The sequence below is a fragment of the Moschus berezovskii genome, chromosome 21 (genome assembly GCF_049115385.1).
Source record: "Moschus berezovskii isolate FMDL1 chromosome 21, NW_MosBer_1.0, whole genome shotgun sequence".
NCBI lineage: Eukaryota > Metazoa > Chordata > Mammalia > Artiodactyla > Moschidae > Moschus > Moschus berezovskii.
This window is the reverse complement of record NC_142480.1, coordinates 4905952-4928957: the sequence shown is the minus strand read 5'-3', so window position 1 is coordinate 4928957 and position 23006 is coordinate 4905952. Positions and strand designations below refer to the sequence as shown.

At 52.1% G+C, this 23006-nt stretch overlaps 1 protein-coding gene across 3 annotated transcripts in view; it reads left to right on the top strand.

The window, feature by feature from the left end:
• WDR25 (WD repeat domain 25) overlaps nt 1-23006 on the top strand; it is a 142704-nt gene that overhangs the window by 83729 nt on the left and 35969 nt on the right. For all 3 annotated transcript variants that reach the window (XM_055418547.2, XM_055418543.2, XM_055418545.2), the window contains exons 3-4: nt 1770-1917; nt 15331-15461. In XM_055418547.2, coding sequence (XP_055274522.2) covers nt 1770-1917; nt 15331-15461 — 279 coding nt within the window. The remainder of the gene's footprint in view (nt 1-1769; nt 1918-15330; nt 15462-23006) is intronic.

Below are 23006 nucleotides of genomic sequence, written 5' to 3'. Positions count from 1 at the left end.
CTTATCTTCTTCTTTCTTTTTTTTTTTTTTTAAATAATAGCCATTCTAATGGCTGTGAGGTGGTGTTTTTATGTGCTTTTAAAGCTTAGATGACATCATACTGAGTATATGCAGCAGTGTGTATTGTCTTATGTATTCAGGATTATAACCCTGTAGATCTAGTTCATTAATTTTACTTTATTTTTTCTATTCAAGTCATACTTGTACATAGTTTTGAACAAACGCAGTTTCCTGTGCTCTGCCTTTCCACCATGAATTCCCACTTCACTTTGAAGTCTTCTGGCTGCCTCCTCTGTTACTTCTGTTCATATTTCTACATGTAAATGCTGCTGGTTTGTGCTTTTCAGTCTGAAACCCCAGCTGTTGACCCCTCACAAGGAAGAAAGGAACTGAGCTCTCTTAACATCCTTTGAAGGCCACTGCTGACCTCTTGTTTTCTTAATCTTAGACATTTACATATGCCCGGGAAATAGCGCTTTCAGAACTCTGATCCTATGCATTTTGAGAACCTTCAGGATGTGACAGGGTGAATTTTCTCATCTTGAAAAGGGAGGTTATTGCTCACGTCCAGTTTATGGATGCGCGTGGGCATGCTTGGGTTTACTCTTATTAAGGAAATAAGAGAGGGTCAGGGAATCCTGCTGTTAAAAACCGCACGCTCTACACACCTCAAGAAAGCACAGCCTCCAGCACCGCAGCTCCTGCTGGATGCCAGGCACAGTGTAGTGCGGCGTACCCAGCCCTCTCTCGATCCCCACCGCTGCTGCCCGGGGGTGGGGCCCTGCTTACCCCCGTTTTGTAGAGGTGGAGACTGAGGCCAGGAGAGGCCAAGCTTCTTGGCCAAGTCACATGACCTGCGAGGAGCAGTGTCACATGGGAGGCATGGCATGTGCCTTCTGGCTCTTGTGTTCATTCCTCTGACCCAGCTTGGAGGGTCGGTGAGCGTGTCCCCTTCTTCTTGGGGTGACACCAGAGAGGGGGATACTGGTACTGTTGAGTACCTCCCTGTGTCAGGCCTAGGGCTAGCCCTCTCAGACTCCTTGCTTGCTAGCCTTTCCCCAGGGGCTCATGGTGGTTGGCGGAGTTTGCTGCAAGAGCTGGTGGGAAGCCAAATGCAGCTCTTTCACGCCCGAATGGTTCCTGCTCTCAGAATGTTCAGTTCTGTACTTGAGGGCTTAGAAACACATTTCAGAGGTCATTAAGTGTACACAGGGCTTTCTGCCATGAGCATCACTCTCCACAGAGAGCAGGGGGCGAGTGAGGGATGGTGCCTTCTCTCCCAGAAAAAAGGACAGCGTGCCCCTCAGGCAGGTGTCTGCTCCTGGCCTGGTTGCAGACACCGGTGTGGCAGGGTCTAGTTTGAATTTTAGTCTTAAAGCAGGATGTATGCAGATGGCCTGGCCTGCTGCCATGTCCACTGCAGGGCTCAGAAAGTCCTGTCTCAGAGGAGAGATGTCAGAGGTACAAGCACGACTGGGTTTGAACTTTTTGGTGGCGAGCAGGTGCGTGGCAGGACACAGGACGGGCTTTTTCCTTGTGGACTACATTAACTCCAGAAAATTTTGGGGAATGGCTCCCTTGTGACTTGCCAGTCCCAAGGCCTTATTATATGTCCACCAAGAGAATTTCACATCTAGATTCTGTTTGGATGGTCCAATATTGGGAGTCTGGTTCCACTGCGGGAGCGTTTTCCCCGTGCAGAGGGGCCCAGCTGAGCCCCTGAGGTCAGGGTCCTGTTCATGACGTGTGTCGCTGTGTTTGCCTCGTAGGTGTGGAACGCTGTGGACTCAGGGAGCTGTTTGCAGACCTACTCCCTGCACAGTGAGGCGGTGCGGGCCGCCCGGTGGTCCCCCTGTGGCCGGAGCATCCTCAGCGGCGGTTTCGACTTCGCCCTCCACCTCACAGACCTTGAAACAGGTGTGTTTCTCTGTATCCTTCCCCCGAGGTGCCCCCTCCTCCGAGCTGGCAGCTGAGCCATCGTTCTCTCTGGGGAGGCTTCACCCGGCCAGGTTGGGGCGTGGAGGTGGAATCCTGTGGCCACAAGCTGCAAACATTGTCAGGGCTGGGGCAGCTGGGATCAGCGGAGACGCAGCTTGGTGAGTGGGTTTCCTGGCCATTTGGCTGAAACTGAGCCTCTCCACGGAGAGGTTCATGTGGGCCTTGGCCAGCTCGCCTGGAGGACAGAGCCCCAAGGTTGTCTCGGCCCCAAGCTGCGGGGCTGGATAAAGAGGTGGCTTTTTAATCAACTTCTGACATGCAATTTGTACTGAAATAGTTTTAACTTTATCACAGTGTCCTTTGGTTGGAATAAGTTTAGAATTCCTGTCAATTCATTACCATTGAAAGGCTGTAAGGAACAATTCTAGCTCATAAGGGAAGTCTGCAAACGAGTTCTGCTTTCATGCCCACCCGCACCTCACAGGCCTCTGGGTGAGATGGATTTGTGCTGGCTGGGTCCTCAGGGGGTGCTTGACAAGCAGGGCGAGAAGGAGAGAGAAGTCAGCGAGGGAACTTTTCTACTCCCCAGCTTTCCTGGTGGCACGTGCTGGGAGTGCCACAGGCCTGGCCGTGGTACTCCAGTGAGGATGGAGCTGGCTTCCAGCCTTGCCCCCTGATCCCAGGCTGGCTGCCCTTGGTGCCTCCCTGGCTCCCTCCTGGCTCACTTTCTGCTGGGTACCACTGCTAGGGCCAGGAGGGAGGTCTGGGTTCACACTGGTCCCCGGGACCTCCCTGCCGGCCTGGCCCAGCTGGGGAGGCGCTGGGGGCCCAGGTCTTGCCCAGCAAACAGGGGTGAGCACCCCCAGAGCCTGGGCCCTCGCTCTGCCCCACAGCTCAGGTGCAGCGGGTCTGTCCCTCACTCCGAGTGTCCTTGTGTCCTGCTGGGTTGCGCAGGGGTGGCTTTGTGGGTGCCTTGCAGCGCCTGTGACTGAACCCCGGAGGCTGTCGGTCAATAGGGGTGGTGACCAGGCTGACAGCCGTGAGGGCGGTGGGTGCAGTGTTTCAGGCTTTGCATGGGACACGTCGATCCTGCCAGCCGTCATTCTCCCCATTTCTCAGGTGATGAAACTGAGGCTCAGAGGGGCGAGGGAGTGGCTCGGGGCCTCCAGGGGTGCATGGAAGGTGGGGTTTGGAGCAACACCTGTGCCACTACAGACTCCATGCCCGTTCCACCGTGCTAGGTGTGTGCGCTCCTCAGACTATGACCTTCCTGGGAGCCTGTCCGGGCCGAGAGGGAGCTGCAGCTCCGCGGGTTTGCTCCCGCGGGGTGATGGTGACTATTGAGTCAACGACAGCAGGAGTACTGTCACCAAGTCCCTGCTGTGTGCAGGGTCTTCCGTAGCCTTCCTTTCGGGGTAAGGCCCCACTCACCCCTTGAGACTGGCGCCTCCATGCAGGCCCAGAGGCACAGCTGGGCAGTGGCCGAGCCAGGATGATCACAGGTCTGCCAGGCTCCGAGGCTGGTGGCTCGACTGCTATGCTATGTTGCCCGTGGGTCCAGAAGCCATGCCCGGTATTGGAGACACAGAGGTGAACAAGCCCCAGGATCCACCCTGGAGAAGCTCCCTTCTGCTGGGGGAGACAGACGTGCAGAGAGTTCCAGAGAACAGTGAAGGGCTGAGGTGTAGGAACTGCAAGCACATGTAGCCTGGAAGATCAAGAAAGGCTTCCTGGAGGAAGTGGGGTCCAAGCTGATGCAGGAATAGGGGAGACAGAGAATCAGGGTGGAGGGGAGCTGGTGAGGAGGAGGAGGGAAGTGGGTTCTCAGCAGATGGGATGAGGGTGGACCCATCATGGGAGCTTGAACCACGTGGTGTGTGTGGCAGTGTGGGGTGCAGGGAGCTGGGGGAGGTGAGTCTGGGGGTGCAGGAACGGGTGCTCCGGCTGCACACGCTTCCTAGACCGTGGGGCATGCCTTCCCCGCGTGCTGCTCCCCAGACCAGCGTCACTGAGCACCCGTGGGTGCCTGCGTCGCCTGCCCAGGAGTGCAGATGGGATGAGTCTCACATGCAGGTGATGCTGTCGGGTTAATCAGATACAAGTTGGTTTGATAACATTAGTGGGTTCCTGGCTGCGCTTTGTCATGATCTGTCTCCTTAGTCAATAGATGTTAAACAGGCCCTGCCATGGTCTCTGGGTGTGAGCGAGTGTGGGGGATTCAGACATGTTCAGGCCTTCTGGGAGTCCTCCTGCCTGCCAAGGTAGGGCCTGCCACAGCAGGTGGCAGTAGGGGGCTGTCGCTGAGTTTGGAGCAGGAGGGAGTCATGGTAGGTCTCCCTGGCGGCGGGTGTGACCCGTGGCGGGGTGGGAGCCGCAGGAGGGGAATGTGCCCTCCCCACCCGGTCTGTGATGGAACCTGCTGGAGGGAACGCGGTCTGCTCCCCCAGCTGTGGTGTGTGGGGTGGGACAGGGGAGGTCTGGCCCTGCCCCACCCCGGGCCTTGCTGTCTACTCGGGGTGGTAAGGGGGCACTTTCCTCTGCACCCCTCTGCTGGGAATGGGCTCACCACCTGATTCGCCTCTTGAAGGCCCCATTTCATTCATTCAGCTGTTACTTATTGAGCACCAGCTGTATACAGGACCTGATGCCAGGGCCGCATTGGTGATCAGCATGCACGTGCTCTGTGCCTTGAGGCGGGGCAGGTTGGGGCCAGGGTTTTGCCCTTGACCTTGGGGAAGCCCTCTAGCCCCTCGACGGGGCCTTTCCTATTGAGGGGTTGTTGGGTTTCTGGGTCCGTTCCCCCCAGTTAGTGTGGGAGCTCCCTGAGAAGGAGGGCTTGTCCTGGTGGTCTCTGGGTCTTCGTCGCCCAGCCAGGGCCGGCTTGAGCAGCTGCTCAGTGGGTATGTGGATGAGGCTGAGCTGAGGCTGGCACTTGCCGGGCAGGGCTGGGTTCATGGGGGCCATGGGGTGGGCTGGGGGCTCCTCGTGCCCTGGCCCAGCGTGTGTGGGGATGCTCTCCGCCTGCAGTCCCCATGGCTTGCGACCTCATTTGACTTCTCTTGTCCTTTCTCGCCACCAAGTCTGGCTTCCTTTTCACTTGATCTGCCTCTTTCCGCCCTTGGTGATTTGGCTTTTTCACTTCAATCTAATTAGAACTCCCTGCCAGGAGAAGGCAACGCAGGGCATTCTCACCGCCGCGCTCTGGGAGTTAGTCCCTTGGTGCCCATTGTCGCTAATGGGAATTTGGCGCCAAGGCCATTTATCCTGGTGTCCTCAATCAGTACAGTTAAAAATCTGTGGATTCTGAAACGTCAATACCCGGTCTGAAATATGGAGGGCCAGCCACATTTTATCTCGTTAATTTATAGTTCTGACGGGCTGTTGGCTTATAGAACAACCATGAATCAGCACTTAAATAAAATCTGCTCACAGATCAATTATTTTCGGTGCTCTCATTTCAGTCTGTAACTTTCCTAACGAAACGCCTCTGGTGCGTCCGGCTAAGGTGGTCTAGGGGAGCGCTGGTTGCCTCTGCCAGGGTGCAAGTGTCTCCCGCTTTATGAGTCAGTGTCCGGCACACCAAGTCAGCCTGTCTCCTCGGAAGCCCCTGGCAAGCTTGTGCTTGTTCAGTTCCGAGTGACGCTGGTTTCTTGCAGATTCCAGCCCCCAGCCTGGCTGGTGAGGCCTTGGACTTGTTGACTGCAAAGGAGGTGGCCCTTTCCCTGGAGTCCCCAGGGCGCTGGGTGGTCAGGATCCCTTATTCTCCTTCCTGTGCCTGGTCAGCTTTCCCGATGTGTGACCAACCCGTCCGGGGCATCCGGGCAGTGCCACCTGGTGCCGTCTCCTGGATACTGGAGGCAGAACAGTGGGACCGAAGGAGTTTGGATGGGGTTCAAGCTGGGTGTCCTTGGGGGAGGGTCCTTGAGCTCTCTTTGTGCATCTGTGAACCGGATGGCAGTGCCCAGCGGGTGGACTTGCTGAGGGGCACAGCTGAGATCACGTGTACAGAGTGCCTGCTGCACGGAGGGCACTCAACAAAGTGGCTCCTGCTCCACTCCATCCCTGCCCTACAGGGCCTGACAGAAGGTGGGAGACACTGGCCTTGTCCTCTGAGCATCTGGACCCAGCTGCTGGACGATTTCTCTGAATGGGGCGGCTTTGGTGGTTCAGTTCCGAGAGCCTCCAAAGAGTCCTCGAGCTGGCTTCCTAGCATGGCCCTTGATTCCACATGTGAGTCTGGGGGCAGATGGGTGGGAAGACCACCTTTCAGGGTCTCCCAGCTGCTCCTCCATCTTTTCCTTCTCCGTGACAGGATGGCCTGGTGGGGGGGTAGCAGCTTTCTGCTCGTCATGGGTTGGCACCTGCCCTTTCTTTGGGGTGGGTATCCTCTTTGCTCAGACCCCACTACCCACAGCCTTGCTGTCCCCAGCCCCTGCCTGGCTTTTCCTGCTCCGGGATAGCTGTGTCCCTGGCATGGGTATGTGGGCCCAAGTGGCCGGCCGAGACTGGCCCCACTAGTAATCATTGCTCTCGTTTTCCAGGAAGTGTCTTCTGGTGCCTCCCTTGTTTTTGCATCATGATAGGGGCCTCCATTGCAGAAGCATGGAAAAAGGGAATGACAAAGTGGCCGGGCTGTGGGCCCTCTAGCCCTGGTTCCCGGCACCCTGTCTGGCCTGTGTCAAGCTGAAATGAATAAGTGGGTATTAGGCCCTCTGCTTATTATGTATTTAGTCTCCACCCTAACCAGTCAGTGAGATATTTTTATCCCCATTTCATTGACTCAGACACTGAGGCCTGGCGTGTTTGGTGACCTGCAGTGACAGGACTGGGGTTCAGCTCCAGCCCGTGAGACTGGCAGAGGCTTTGGCGGTTGAAGGGCAGGAGTGGATACCCTCACCATGTCTGTTTCTGGGCTGCGGGCCAACAGTTTGTGTAAACTGAGTCCAGGAGAGCCTGCTTGGCCCTCTCCCGGGCAGCCGGCTCCCCACCTGCCGAGTGGAGGATAACTCGGGTTGGGGGGCCTCTGGGAAAGAGCTGCGCCCTGACCGATCCGGACTCATCCCTCTGATGAAGTGAGACTGGCTGCACAATGCTTCTCTGGCTACCGATAGCCACTATCCTGGCAGGAAAAGTGTTTGCCCTGATGATTTTAGAACACTTGGCAGAGGAAGGGGTGAGAAGCCTCCAAATTAAAAGACCCGCGGAGAGTGTCAGGGGCTCTCTCAGCTCTGGAGAAGGGGCCAAGGGGAGGTTCCTTGTGGGGCCACAGCCTGCAGAGCAGCGCTGCCACAAGGGGCCTGGGTGTCTCTAGTCCCGAGCTTTTCAGCACCCTGACTGTTTTCTGGAGCATCTCAGAGGGCCCTGGTTCAGCGTGCCCCCCTGTGCCCATGGAGAGCAGGAAGGCCTGCTGCCAGTGGGTGTGGATACGGCGCTCTCAAGGGTGTGGGCACGTTTGTGTCATCTCTCCTTTGGCCCGAGATCCAGGCACAGGCTGTGCCCCCTTGATTCAGGCACCTGTCCCTGTTCCCAGCCACGCTCTTCTCTTCTGCTCACAGGAGTCTCTCTCTCCAGTCCCAACCTTGATTTCTCCACCTCTTACCACACAGCTTTGGGGTGAGAAGCTGACCCTAGCTGTGGATTTGTATGAAATTGGATGCCGCCAAGCTTGAGTAGGCCCCCGCCAGCCCCATATCTCCACTTGGAATGTGCCTCTGAAGCCCCTCCCTGCCTCCACGGACATCCGTCTTGTCATCCGCTAGTTAAGCTCACGCCAGCCCTCTGGGTAAATCAAAGGTGGTTTTTAATCAGCAGTACTACTTCATTCATTACCGCCATTGCACAGCGGTGGTAGCTTTATCTCTGTGTGTGTTTAATTGCAATTGCATTGCAGTTTGGCTCCCTTCGCAGGTAGGACGACCTCCGTTGATTGACCCCTGAGCCTAAACATGGTCACGGCTTGTTCGTGTCCCAGCGGCGACCTCTGAGCCCCAGAAAACCAACTGAAGTTATGCCATTGGGATGGACCCTTTCTTTTTGCAAGTGGAGAACTAGTTTTCCTTTTTTTTTAAGTTTGGAAAATTCAGCCCTGTCTAGTTAGTCAAACGCAGTGGCCAAGCTTGATGTAAGAGAAGTTTCTGCAAGTGCTAGCGTTTCTTCTGTTACTACTGTGACTGCTGCTGCACCTACTGTCTGCAGGCCTGTCATCTGTCTGGGGCTCTGTCTTACCTGCATTGTCTCTGATTCTCAGAACAGCCTCTGAGGGTCAGATCTGTTATCCTGATTCCATGTACCGAGAGCCCACAGATCCAAGAGGATTGCCGGCTGATCCAGGGGCCGCTAGCTTTCCGTGGGGAGAGTGTGCAGACGCGGGTCTGTCTGACTCTGGCCCAGGCCCCTCCCCAGGACTCAACCCAGTGTGCCAAGGCAGCCCTTCTTTCTGATCCGTGGAGTTTGATCCGAAGTTAGCAAGCTCCTGTTCTCGTTAACTTCAAGTCAGGATGGTTAAATTTACAGCTGGCTGAATACTTCCCAGAGGATGAGTGTAACGATATTGATTTTAGCGGAATGAGTCATATGCCGCCTGCCTGGGAACACAAGCTCCATCACCCGCAGCCAGCAGCCGCAGCCAACCCCTTGTCAACGTCTCCGCGGCCCGCTCCCCAGCCCGCGATGTACACGCAGAGCCCAGGAGAAGGAAAGGTCACAGCGCGCCCGTGGGCGGGCGAGGCGGGCTGCAGCCGGCCGGGCCTGGGACCGCCTGGGCCCAGCCCCTGTCCCAGCGTGACCGTTTTGTGTGACGTCCCCTCTGTCCCCAGTGCACCCTGCTGTGAAATGGGCCCACGCAGAGTTGCAGTAGGACCCATGCACGCCCCAGGCAGGGGCCCTCTCCCCTGAGAGGCAGGCCTGAACTTTCCTGCAGTCTCTTGGGGGCCCAGGCTTGGGTTTCACCTGCGTTGTTACGTGCCAGGACCTGGCCTGGGGTGCAGACCTACTGAGGGGGCTGGAGAGGCCCCTCAGGGCCCTGGAGCCCTCACGACGAAAGGGCCCCACGTGGTAGGCATTGGGGTGGACAGATGGTGTTGCCCAGCGTGTGGGTGGTCACCTCGGGGAGCTCAGTGTCTCTGTCTGAGAAGGGGGGAGGGGGGCTCCCTGCGGAGGACCCCAGCCAGCATTACCAGCTGCCTTGTCACAGCAATATTGGTAGTGGCGCGCTGGTGGCAACAGGAGTGTCGAGAGAACAAATTGCATTTCTGCATTCTGTTTTCAACATGTTTTTGCTTTAACGGCGATTTATAGTTTATTTGTATCATTATCGATTCACGGAGGAAAAGAAGTGATTTTTCCTAACTCCAAGAGGGTCTGAACAGTGCTTATACCGGTCGAGTTCATTAGAACAAGATCAATAATGTCAATGTTAGTGGATTAAATATTTTAAAACTCAGTTTCTTTTAAGCAGCATACAGTGAAGAAATGGAATTTTCCATAACAAACATGTAAACAAGTCTGATGCGTCTCACGGTTAAAGGTTATATAGAACTAAGTGTCGTGCTCAGAGTCTCATGGCCCTGGGAGGGGATGTGATAACCACACTGCTCCGTTTCTGAGAAGTTTCAGAGCAGGAGCACAGGTGACAGGCAAGGACCTCCGCTTCCATTGTGTCTATCACCTTCAAGACAGTGTCTGATAAATATTTGCCAGCCTTATCCATATCTCTTTAACAAAATGTAAAGGCCAGCCCGGGCATCATATTCTCATAGCCTCAGAACAAAATCTTAAGTCAATAATCTTTCAAGTCTTCTGCTGTTGAAAATTCATATCCCTTGGTTTTAACTTTCAGTTTAACTAAGGATGAATTCAGTAATTTGAGGCTTTCTTGTCTTCAAACTGTAAGAGTTTCCCTTTGTTGTTTGCTGTCTGCTGGGCCTTCTATGGGCTCCTCTCCATACCATGCTGCTTACTGCCCTCCCGACAGATGTGTGTGCTTGAGGGCGTGCGACCCCGTGGAGAAGGGGCCTGCCCACGGTCGCTCTCCTGACAGTGACAGAGCTGGGATGAGCCCTGGGTCTGTGTGGCCCTCAGCTCCTCCGTGGTGTCACCTCTCGCTTTGCACAGGTCACTGGGGTCCTGATTGAGTTAGTCTCACCCTAGACCTCCTTAGGTTGTGTCTCTCAAAAATTAGGGATCTGTAAGCTGTGAAAGTGCTGCACTCAACATGCCAGCTCAGCAGTGGCCACAGGACTGGAAAAGGTCAGTTTTCATTCCAATCCCAAAGAAAGGCAATGCCAAAGAATGCTCAAACTGCTGCACAGTTGCACTCATCTCACACGCTAGTAAAGTAATGCTCAAAATTCTCCAAGCCAGACTTCAGCAATATGTGAACCGTGAACTCCCAGATGTTCAAGCTGGTTTTAGAAAAGGCAGAGGAACCAGAGATCAAACTGCCAACATCCGCTGGATCATGGAAAAAGCAAGAAAAACATATATTTCTGCTTTATTGACTATGCCAAAGCCTTTGACTGTGTGGATCACAATAAACTGTGGAAAATTCTTCAAGAGATGGGAATACCAGACCACCTGACCTGCCTCTTGAGAAACCTATATGCAGGTAAGGAAGCAACAGTTAGAACTGGACATGGAACAACAGACTGGTTCCAAGTAGTAAAAGAAGTACGTCAAGGCTGTATGTTGTCACCCTGCTTATTTATCTTATATGCAGAATACATCATGAGAAATGCTGGGCTGGAAGAAACACAAGCTGGAATCAAGATTGCTGGGAGAAATATCAATAACCTCAGATATGCAGGTGACACCACCCTTATGGCAGAAAGTGAAGAGGAACTAAAAAGCCTCTTGATGAAAGTGAAAGAAGAGAGTGAAAAAGTTGGCTTGAAGCTCAACATTCAGAAAACGAAGATCATGGCATCTGGTCCCATCACTTCATGGGAAATAGATGGAGAAACAGTGGAAACAGTGTCAGACTTTTTTTTTTTTTTGCTCCAGAATCACTGAAGATGGTGACTGTAGCCATGAAATTAAAAGACGCTTACTCCGTGGAAGGAAAATTATGACCAACTTAGCAGCATATTGAAAAGCAGAGACATTACTTTGTCAACAAAGGTCCGTCTAGTCAAGGCTATGGTTTTTCCAGTGGTCATGTATGGATGTGAGAGTTGGACTGTGAAGAAAGCTGAGCACCGAAGAATTGATGCTTTTGAACTGTGGTGTTGGAGAAGACTCTTGAGAGTCCCTTGGACTGCAAGGAGATCCAACCAGTCCAATCCTAAAGGAGATCAGTCCTGGGTGTTCATTGGAAGGACTGATGCTGAAGCTGAAACTCCAATACTTTGGCCACTTCATGCGAAGAACTGACTCACTGGAAAAGACTCTTATGCTGGGAAGGATTGGGGGCAGGAGGAGAAGGGGGCAACAGAGAATGAGATGGCTGGATGGTATCACTGACTTGATGGACATGAGTTTGTGTGAACTCTGGGAGTTGGTGATGGACAGGGAGGCCTGGTGTGCTGCGATTCATGGTGTCGCAAAGAGTCGGATACGACTGAGTGACTGAACTGAACTGAAGCTAATTAAAAAATGGAAACTTTTTTAGTTTTGGTCTCTTTTAACAAAGAAAATACAGCAGAGGCTGAGTTATTACAAGTAAAGTAGGAAGAAAAAGATATAAATTATGGCTTGTCTTCTAACTGGAGAATTTTAGTACTTAAAAGACATAGATTTTCTCTCAGTGTCCTTAGGGAATGGAGAATGAATAACATAGTCACATACTTTTTTTTTTTCAGCAAAAATGTTCAGTCATTATCTTTTAGCAGCTCGACTTTCACTTTTCCTCTCCTCTCCGCGCCGCCCCCCCCCCCCCCATTGCTGGGAAGACTGTATCACTACACTTTTTGAAAAAGCATGGCTAATTCACTACCTTTCCTGAAATAAGCATATGGTTATATGATATGGTCCAAGAAACAGGGAGGAATTTTTTTTTTCTCCAGGCAGATAGTTTGTTTTTCCTTTTGGACGTAAGGGTTGGCAGTGAATTGCAAATGAGCAAGAAGTCGGCATTAGGTGCAGTTGTTTCCGTCTGAAGAGAAGACTTGTGGCCTGCTGGGGCCTTCTCGCATTGCGGAGCCTGCAGCGGCACCTGTATGCTCCTTTTCTGGTAAGGGAAGTTGATGCTTGCCTTCCTCCTGAGCCCCCATGGGGGTCCCCCAGCCCCCTGGCTTCTGAGGCCAGCACTGCAGGCACAGAGACCTTCCCTGGGGTGCACAGGCAGGCAGCCTCTGCTCCGTCCTTTCTGGGAGGGGAGCCTGCTAACTGGGCTCTTAAATGCTGGCTTTCTTTCTCTCGCCTTCCTTTTAAATGTTTGTGTACTTGGCTGCCCGGGCTCTTAGTTGCGGCGTGTGGGATCTTTCCGTCTTTGTGGCGGCATGCGGGATCTTGACTTGTGGCGTGCAGACTCTTAGTCTGCAGAATGTGGGGTCGAACCCGGGCTGCCTGCACTGGGGCTGTGAAGTCTTTGTCCCCGGACCACCAGGGAAGTCCCTCGCTTGGTTTCTGACCGTGGTTTTCTGACTTGGTTTCAACTGTGGCAGAAAGGCGAGGAAAAGTTTGGGTTCCAGACAGGTTTCCGGAAAGGAAAAGAAGGAGGAAGAACAAGAAGTACCAGGTTTCCAGTGAGATTCTTTCCCCGGGAGGCAATTGTTTTGGTTAACTTGAGAGAGTGGCTTGTCTTTTGAGCTAATGAAAGGGGCACAGCATCCAGAACACTGCAAGTCTGCTCACCTTCCTGACGCTTCTTCGCAGGGGAGTTATTTATTAGAAAAGCAGTATTATGACAGCAACATCAGTGTAATTTAAGAAGTTACCTTACTACCCCTCGAACAACGCATTTCCTTGGGCGAATCGCATCTTCCCGTCTTTGTTCACATCCGTCCTTCCTTAATATTCCCGTGACTCAAGAACCAGTACCCAGCATCTTCTTTCCTGCCACAGTACTGTTTCCAGTCCCAGCTGTAACTGGCTTTTCCGTGTGGCACCAGGCAGAGAACCAATATTTGCCTCAACTGCTCTGCTCGGGTTGGACAGCGAGGCCGCTGTTTATCGTCCCCTCACTGTAATCAGCAGCGCGATCCCAATTGGCCCGCCCTTGACAGCACGTCATGACGACACATGACGGCCACGGAAATCTTTGTGCATTGCATTTTGTATCAAAATAGTGGAGGGGCTTATTGAGCTCAGGGAGGCATAGCGTCTTCATTTACAAAAAGTCAAGTGTTTCCAAAATTTCCTCTGATGACAAATGACTGCCAACTCTAGGTCCTTAGAAGATATATTTGGGGGAAAAAAAAATCAACATGCTTAATCATCCATCAAGGTAAAGGTGATACTTTAATAAAGAACAAGAGAGTAGCCTCTTTCCAAGAAATTTGTACCATGGACAGGACATTTTGAAAACAGATGTTTTTAATTGTTTGTATTATTCTGTAATTTTCGTTGCCCCAAATGATGTGAATGTATCATCTGTTAAAAACTTTGATTTTTGCACTCTTAACCCAGGAACAGTGTTTTTCTAATCTGCTCTAGAATCCTATAAATGAAAATTTCAGTGGATTGTGAATTGGGTTGATAAGATTAGTTGCAGGAGCCATTATTTGGCATTAGGGGAAATGAAGCTTTATTAGCAAAATGTTCATAAAATCCTTTATATCAGTGGTAGAGGAAAGTGGGAAACGACTCTCCTGTTTCCAGTGATAAATGTCTTCCATTCTGGGTCCTCGAATCTCTGGAAGGAGGCTTTCAGGGCTCTGGCAGACTTCGGTGTCTACACTGAGGCTGTAACTGAGCTGCTGTCCAGTCCCCGAGTCAATGGAACGTACCTACATTACAAACATGGAAGTAAGCATAGTCCTGCTTCTCTTACTAAAAATATCACAACCCATTTGGTTTAATAATTTCCAAGAGGTTTGTTGGTACTCTTAGTAAATGGCATATTAAAGTGTGTTTTAAAATATGGGTTATTTTATCCTTTTATCCTTGTTTCAAAATCATCTTTTTTTTTTTTTGTAATTGTTTTTATGTTCATAATACATTGCTACAGTAGCATACTGTGTCACTTATTTATTAAATAAATATATCCGTGTTGGAATTATATGCCTAAGGGTGTCTCTTGTGCTGTCAGAGAAGTTTGGAGACCAATGATCTAGGCAAATTGGATTTCTCAAGACTTCTGCTGTAACTCTCAAGAGCACCAGTTGATGACTTTCATCTCCTCACCTGGTGAGCTGGTAGAGCATTTAATTAAGTGTGGTCCTGAACGCAAAGCCAGGCAGCCTTCCGGAAGTGCTTTCTGAATCCGTGGGCCCAGTGTACTTCCTGGCTTCCTGTGAGAGGAGACTCTGCTTGAGATCTTGGCAGGGCACTGGCTTCCAGCTTCTTAGGTCCCCAACTGCCCACCACCTCAGTCCAGGGGAGGGTTTCCGAGGGCCAAAGGCTGTCAAGGATGCCCCTCCTGGGCTGTGGCACTGTGAGAGGAAGGCACGCTGGCTCTGGAGGCCAGCATACCTGGGCTCAGTGCAGAAATTCCATTCCCCACATGCCCCAAGTCTGACCCGTTCTAAATGATCGACAGTTCTGGCATTTTTATGGCTTACCTCTAAGTGATCTTGGTGATAAAGAAGATATTTTCCAGAGCAGAATTACGTGCATCCAGGCAGACATTTGCACAATGCCTGGGAGCGTAGGATCACAGTATACCATGGCAGATAGAAACGTGGTCCACACCCCTTTCCTCCAACCTGTGGCCCGAGGCACTGTGATGTCACACTCTCATTGATCACTCAGGGTCTGATGGCACCCCACCTGCCACACTCTCCCGCAAACCCCACCCACCGCATCCTGTCGCAGGCCATACGGGTGTGATTGTAAGGTGCTGATCCTAAGAAGAATCACTTTGGGGCATCCTGCTCTTGGTTTTTAGACTGCCAGATGACTAATGTATGGTATTAATTGTGTAGCTTTGGAGCTGTTATTCAGTCTTCCTGAGCCTTGGTTTCTTCAAACTGCACAGTGGGTTTAGGGTTGTCATGTGCTTTAACTGGGTTGATGTGCACGGGTTTACTGTGCACCTAAAAGGTGGTGTTCGTGGATTCAGGCATATTGCTTATCCCAGCGGGTGGGGGTGGGGTGGGGTTGAGCTAATAGAGGATCTCAGGTAGCCTGAGAATGAGAGCAGATGCTACCCTTGCTGTGTTTCCAGAAATTCTCCACTGGCCGCCTGGCCCCAGGTGGCTGTGTTCTGTGGCTCCGTACCAGGTGGCCTCTTAGTTTTAAGATAGTTTGTGATCTGAGTATTTTCTGACACTCTCTTTGTTTTGTGTGTTGTAGGAACCCAAATATTCAGTGGCCAAAGTGACTTTAGGATCACTACCTTGAAGTTCCATCCGAGAGACCACAGTGTTTTTGTATGTGGCGGCTTCAGCTCTGAAATGAAAGCTTGGGACATAAGGACCAGCAAGGTAACACCCACCTTCCCCACTTGGCCTTTCCAGGAGAGCTTCCTTGACAATTTGAATGATTGGGGGCGGGTCAGCATCTATATATAGGACCCTCGAGATGGAATAATTACCACTTAATATGTAATCAGTGCGAAGCATAATTTTTAGATGTTTTGAAAGAACAGTTTTGAAAGAACAATCTTGAGTCATTAGATATGAAAGCATCGTAGGTGCAATTCTCCGCAAGCATGTTGCTAAAAATATTTGTGGTGCACCTACTGTGTGCAGATGCTTCCGGATGTTAGAAAGTGAACCAGCCTCGGATCACTCAGGGGAGTAACGTGTGGATACAAGTCAGTGGTGCGGAGGAGTGCTCTCTGTGTGCACATGTGTGTGTTTTGTGTGCATGAGGGGAGGCGCCTTGGGGCGGGGCCAGCATTCAGAGAGGGTGAGCTCAGGGCAAGGACGGCTTCACAGAGGATACTGAGTTGCCTTCGGGGCTTAAAGGCTAGTCCCTATCGGCCCCATAGAGAAGCGATTGTTCAGTCCCATCTGTTTCCACAACCTGCTGCTGCTGTTGCTTCCCTCACTTAAGACGTGGCATTTCCATCCTTCTGGTTGCTCAGGCCAAACCCATCGGAATCATCACGCTCTCTGCTCCTGCTCTCATCCCCCGATACCTGAACCATCAGCAGATCCGTTTGTAACTGTGGTTTTAAGCCGCCCTTGTCTCCCGCTTGGGTAATGGCAGCACTTTCCTTTCTGATAAATGTCTTCGCTGCAACACCGCTCCACCCGCACCAGCCCCGGCCCCTTACAGTGTGTTCTTAACACAGCAGCCAGGGTGGCCCGTGAATGTGTCGGGCGTGTCACTCTTGCGGTCAGCACCGTTCAGGCTCAGGTCTCACTCGTAGTAAAGGCTGTGTCCCTGCAGTGGCCCACAGGCCTCATAATCTCCCGTCAGCCCCTTCTCTGCAGCTCTGGTCCCACCAGCCTCCTAGCCGTACCTAGAACACACTGGCACATTCCTGCCTCAGGGCCTTTGCATGTTTGTTCTTTCTGCCTGCAGTGCGCCCCTCCTGGTTTTCTATGGAGAGGTTCCCACCCTCCCTCCTCCAGGGTCCTGCTCAAATGCTGCCTCTGCGGGAAGGCCTTCCTGGACCAGGTGCCGGGCAGCCCTGGCGTTTACTGGTCCCCCCGCACCTCATTTTTCTCTATATCATCAATCATTGTCTGGCGCGCTATGGCTGTATGTGTTTATTTGTCTGTCTCCCTCCCTTTGAATGTAATCTTCCAGGGCAGGGGTTTCTGTCTCTTGTTTGCTGATGACTTCTAGCTCCTATACCAGTGCCTGGTACGTGGTAGGCACTCAGCAGATCTTGGTTGACTGAGCACATGGAGGAGATCATGCAGACTGTGGGAGATACAAGGTTTGGACAGGGCCAGTGACCTGCTCGACTTGGCTAGGAATGGGCCACAGGCAGAGAGATAATGCTGTGCAACTGGATTTGGATCAGCAGTGGGGAGCCATGGGAGGTTTGTGAGCAGGGTGGACTGGGATCAAGACTGAGGAAGAACTCGGAGGGGGGGCAGTGAGGAGGAACCTGAGCGCTCCTGCCTCTGGGGAGCCAGTGGTTTCGGGATGTCTGTTTCAAGCCCTGAGAAGCAACGCCCCTGGTCGGAAGGAGGCACCCAATCTCTCACATGCTGCAGGGTCATTCATGCTGAAACGTGAATCAATCTTGACCTTAAAAGAAGAGGGTGTGGAGTGTCAGATACTGCCGTCCTCCAGCTGGGATCCAGAGGAGTCGGTGGTCCTGTGCTGAGGGGCTCCAGCCCACCGCACCTGCAGTACCAAAGCTGCTGCCTGAAGGCATCCCCGTGCTGGCAGGTGCAGTGGCCCCCGCAGGTCTGCACTGAGCAGAGGCCTTTCGGAACGGCTGGGATGGAAGGCGGCGGGGTGAGGTCTCCAGTGCTGGATTCAGAAAGCAGGCTGGTGTTTCAGATCGGCCGCTGCAGGAAGGTGCTCTCCCACCAGGCTCTGGACGGGGGATGCTGGTGTTTTGAGGAGAACCTAAAACCAGAAACAGTTTCCTTAAAGAGGACAGGATGTTCCACCCATATGGATCTTGCTTAAAGGATTGTGCCTTACACCGTGAGGGGAGAATTAGGCATAGAGAGATGTACTCTTTTTTTTTAAAAGAAAAAACACATATTTTTTCTTTTACAAAGAGACTTTTTTTTTAAACCAAAATATTTGGGAAAGAGAGAACAGCTACTCATAAAGAAGTGGACACATGGACTTATAAAAGCAGTGGAACACTCATATTTGGGCTATAAATACATGATGAATGAGAGAAAACACTGGGAAGTGCTGTTGGAGCTGGAAACTCTTAGTCATGCTGTTTGAAGCTGGGCCTCCTGGTCACCCAGCCCCTGCTGACGGCCACGTCCCTCGGAGGTGCGCTTACTGTTTTTAGCCCTGAAGACCAACCACGTAAGAAATTACTCATCAAGGACGCCATCTGATTTAAGACTTTGTTAAAAATATCGGATTTTCTCCCAGGGCAGACGCCAGCTGATGCGCTCTGAGAACGCTAGGGGAGAAGCAATTAGGAACAGATGTTGCTGTGACTGGTATTGGCATGTTTGCCAGTCCTCTCCCAAGCGAATAACGTGGGTAACGGGACCGCGCACTGTTTGTTTTTGCTTCCTTTTCCCCAACAATCCGACTGCCTGTCCTCCTCCGTGGGTCACAGGGCTCGTTGCATTTTCACCCGCCAGACTCAGGGGATCACTGTCTCTCCCGCTTCAATGAATGTTTCCTCTGAGATGTGTGTCCCAAGTGCCTCCTATGGATCCAGCGGGTGCCCGCTTAAGGTGACTCTCTGCAGGCCTCCTGCGCTCCCACGGGGCGCGGGGCTCTGTCCAGCGTGCTGAACTCTCCAGCCCTGCCTGGAGAGCGTGCAGACACCTAGGCAGTGAGCAGTGTGGCTCTTCCTGCCTCCAGGGGCAGCCCGGAAAACTGCAGGAGGTATGCGGACTTTACCTTAAAATCATGACAGATTTCCTCTTTTGAAAATAATGGGAAGGGGACTTCCCTGGTGCTCCCAATGCCGGGGCCCCAGGTTCCATCCCTGGTCAAGGAATTAGATCTCACGTGCCACAACTAAATATACCACGTGCTGTCGACTAAGATCTAATTTAGCCAAATAAATAAATATGAAAAGGACAATGGGAAGGACTTTATTGTTTCATTATAATATGTGATTTTATATGAAAAAATTAGAAACGAGAAATAGAAGGGGTGGCCGAGCCAGCTGAAGGTGAACATTCGTAACGTGCCTGTTGTATAGTTCAGTGTTCTTTTCCACTGTGTGTTTTTTTAAACGTTGATTGGTCCTATTCTTATACAATTTTGTATTTCGCTTCACACATTTCACACAGCATTCTAAGGGTTTTCCTTACAGTGAGATGAGTTCTTGTAAATTTTCAGTATGTCCCTCGGACACCGCACGCCTGGCTGGTTTGCTCCTCGCCTCATCCTCGGTATTGAGAATGCATGTCTGACACAGCAGGCACTCAATAAATATGGATCAAATGAGTCCATTTCGAGTGGTTCAGCTTATTAAACCATTTCCCGAGGTTGGTTTGGAGGACATCTGCTTTTCTTTGGTTTGCCATTTAAAGCTAGTAGATGTAAAGGTGGCGATGAGGTGTCGACCAGCTGAAGCCTAGGGCTGAGTCTGGCCTCCTGCCTGTGTTTGTAAATAAAGTTTTATTGGAATCACAGTTCTTCATTCATTTGCATAGCAGCTACAGCTGCTTTCACACCACAGCAGCAAGAGTTGGGTTGTTGAACCGAAGGCCGCATGGTCCGTAGAGCCAACACGGTTACGATTTGGCTGACCCCTGCCAAGACGGGTCTGGCTGTGGCGTGCCTCACTCCACGTCCGGTCAGGGCTGATCCCCCTGACCTGGCTGACCAGATGGGGCCCCCTGTGCCTCACCCTTTTATGGGCACCCTGTGGAAATTGTGTGCACATGGAACTTTGTTTCCAGAGAACCGTGCCTCAGTCAGGGGTATGTGGGTCATTTTCTCTCCCTGGTTACCATCCCCAGGCAAACCACCCCAGCCTGCTTTATTGTACATTCTGCTGTCAGGCGCATTTGTGTGTCTAGTGTTTTCCACACTGGCAGTTTATTTCCTGTAGCTTGGGCCCCAGAATTCAGATTGCTGGGTTAAAACGAGTCCGGATTTTGAAGGTGAGGGGTAGATGTCTAAGGCCACAGCTAATTCCACCATTGGAGCATGACAGCAGGGCCAGACAGCCTCCCGCCAGGCCCGAGGAGCAGTTGGAACAGATGACATTAAAGCTGCTTTCCAGCCATAGACTTTTATGATTCCTTAAGCTAAGTTGCATGATCAGTGTCAAGATTCTGGACTTCTCCGGTCCAGTCCAATTCATTACAGCAAATGGGCGATTTGGCTCCTCTCTCTCTTCTCGGCCGATCTCTCTCCACTCAGGTTTGATGATCAGAGCACATCCCTCATCTCTGCAAAGTGCTTGACTTCATTTCTGGCCGGTCGGCAGGCTGTGTTCTGCACTAGCCCTCTGAGCCTACTTACTGGTGCTGGCTCCATGCTGCCAGCACGGGATTTTCTGATGCTTTTTGTCTCCTGACAATCTGCTCAAATGTGGGTATGGTCTGGAACCCAAGATGTCCGTGGCCTGACACTTGTGTTACCGTGGGGTTCAGAGCCCCACTGAGCTGCCACAGCTTATTGGCCTGAGCTCCAGGAGACCTGGGCTCCCAGCCTCCCTCTCCCACTTGCTTAGCTGGCTGATTGTAGGGGAATCTCTAGGCGAAAGCCTCCCTCCATCGGGTTTCCCCAGTGCTGCAGGAAAGGGGCAGCAGGAGGTCATCCCTGCAGCAGGCCTGTCAACCCTCCCCTATGTAGGAGAGCACCCGTGGCTCTCTTTAGGATGCGGATTCTGTGTCCGCAGGATGATGTCTTAGTCAGCTCAGACTGCTGGCACAGAACGCTGCAGCCCGCGGGCTTAGACAGCGGATGCTTATTTCTCGTGGTTCCAGAGGCTGGACTCCAGGATTGGGGTGCCAGTGTGGTCGCGCTTTGCTGAGGGGTCTCCTCTGGGCTGGTGGAGAGCTGCTGTCTTGCTGTGTCCGCACGTGGTGGAGGGCAGGCAACCTCTGGTATCTTCACCCCTTTTTAAGGCCACTGTTCTCACCATGGGCCCTCCACCCTTATGACTTTATCCAAATCTCATCACCTCACAAAGGCCTCAACTCGGAAACCATCACCCCGGGGACTGCTGTGGTTCGTTGTCGTCTCAGTTGCTCGGTCGTGTCCGACACCTTCTGACTCCATGGGCTGCAGCCCTTCAGCCCTCCCCGTCCGTCACTGTTTCTCAGAGTTTGCTCAGACTCAAGTCCACTGAGTCGATGATGCAATCCAACCATATTGTCCTCTGCCACCCCCTTCTCCTCTTGCCCTCAATCTCTCCCAGCATCAGGGTCTTTTCCAATAGTCGGCTCTTCACATCAGGTGGCCAAAGTATTGGAACTTCATCTTCAGCCTCAGTCCTTCCAATGACTATTCAGGATTGATTTCCTTTAGGATTGATTAGTTTGATCTCTTTGCTGTCCAAGGGATTCTCAAGAGTCTTCTCCAACCCTACAGTTCAAAAGATCAAACTGGTCGATCCTAAAGGAAATCAGTCCTGAATATTAATTGGAAGGACTGATGCTGAAACTGAAACTCCAATCCTTTGGCCCACGTGATGTGAAGAACTGACTCATTGGAAAAGACCCTGATGCTGGGAGAGATTGAAGGCGGGAGGATGACAGAGGATGAGATGGTTGGATGGCATCACCGACTCAGTGGGCATGAGTTTGAGCAAGCTCCGGGAGTTGGTGAAGGACAGGGAGGCCTGGCATGCTGCAGTCCATGGGGTTGCAGGGAGTCCGACACGACTGAGTGACTGAACTGAACTGATTTAGTGAATCATCCTTTTTACAAGAGTAAATTATGGAACTCCAACCTCAGCAAATTACCTCTCAGCTGAGCAGGTCCTGGCGCTGCAAACTGGAGCAGGCCTGGAGAATCTAGGACACGTGGCTCCTGGAACTGGGAGCCCGGCCTCTGCCCCACTTCTCTTCCCTCTGCAAGCAGGGCCAACCCCGGGCGGGCTGGGGCTGAGCTGGCTCGGATGCATCGTTGGACTTTGTGCCCAAGAAGGAGCCTCAGGTGCACTCAGGCCCCCACTGGGCCTCAAAAACACGGACTGCAGCTGCTCGGGTAATTCTCAGGATGAGGTCCGCTCTGACAGGCCCGCAGTTTTGCTCTAGTGTTGGTTTGACCTGAATCGCCAATCTTCCATGCTTGTTCTATAGCTTTTTTCTTTTTTAAAAAATACAGCTTTATTTTCAGCTCTGCTAGGTCCTCATTGGTCATGTATGGATGTGAGAGTTGGACTGTAAAGAAGGGTGATCGCCGAAGAATTGATGTTTTTGAATTGTGGTGCTGGAGAAGACTCTTGAGAGTCCCTTGGACTGCAAGGAGATCCAACCAGTCCATTCTAAAGGAGATCAATCCTGGGTGTTCATTGGAATGACTGATGCTAAAGCTGAAACTCCAATACTTTGGCCACCTGATGCAACGAGTTGACTCACTGGAAAAGACTCTGATGCTGGGAAAGGTTGGGGGCGGGAGGAGAAGGGGACGACAGAGAATGAGATGGCTGGATGGCATCACCGACTCGATGGACATGAGTTTGAGTGAACTCCGGGAGCTGGTGACGGATGGGGAGGCCTGGCGTGCTGTGATTCATGGGGTCACGGAGAGTCGGACACGACTGAGCGACTGAACTGAACTGAGGTCCTCATTGCTGTGCTCGCGGGCTTTCTCTGGCTGGGGGCTGCTCTCTCGTTGTGGCGGGCGGGCTTCTGTTTGCGGTAGCTCCTCTTATGGAGCACAGGCTCTGGGGCACGTGGGCCTCAGTAGTTGTGGCGCTGGGGTTTAGCTGCCCTTTGGCCACGTGGGATTTTCCCAGACCAGGGATCAAACCAATATCCCTTGTGTCTTAACCTCTGAACTGCTGGGAAAGCCCCTTTCCTCTCTTCCTTTTTAGGTTTGTCAAGGGCTGTCTTGACTTGCAGATCTTGAATTGGTGTCTTGACCTCCTTCTGGAGGTTTGTCCCAGACCCACCACAGGTGTGTGTCCTCATGCAGGTGGCAGTGTAGGGGGGCGGGCAGGGCGATGTTCTGGATCATCCTTCCCACCCGCCCGGAATCTCATCTCTGCCCCTTGCCAGAGCCTCTCACTCCTGTGTACTTTCCCCGCAGAGCGTAGACTCCTTGAGGGCAGGAATTTGCTCACTTCTGCTGTATTCCCAGCGCCTGGCCAAGTGCTGGGCGGGTGGGATGGAACTGTCGCTGGAATGACTAACAGCCTAAATCAGGACCAATTGAAAAAAAAAAAATCCCACGTGATGAGCCCTCCCAGTTGAATCGGAAGTTGAGGCAGCATCTGTTAACACACT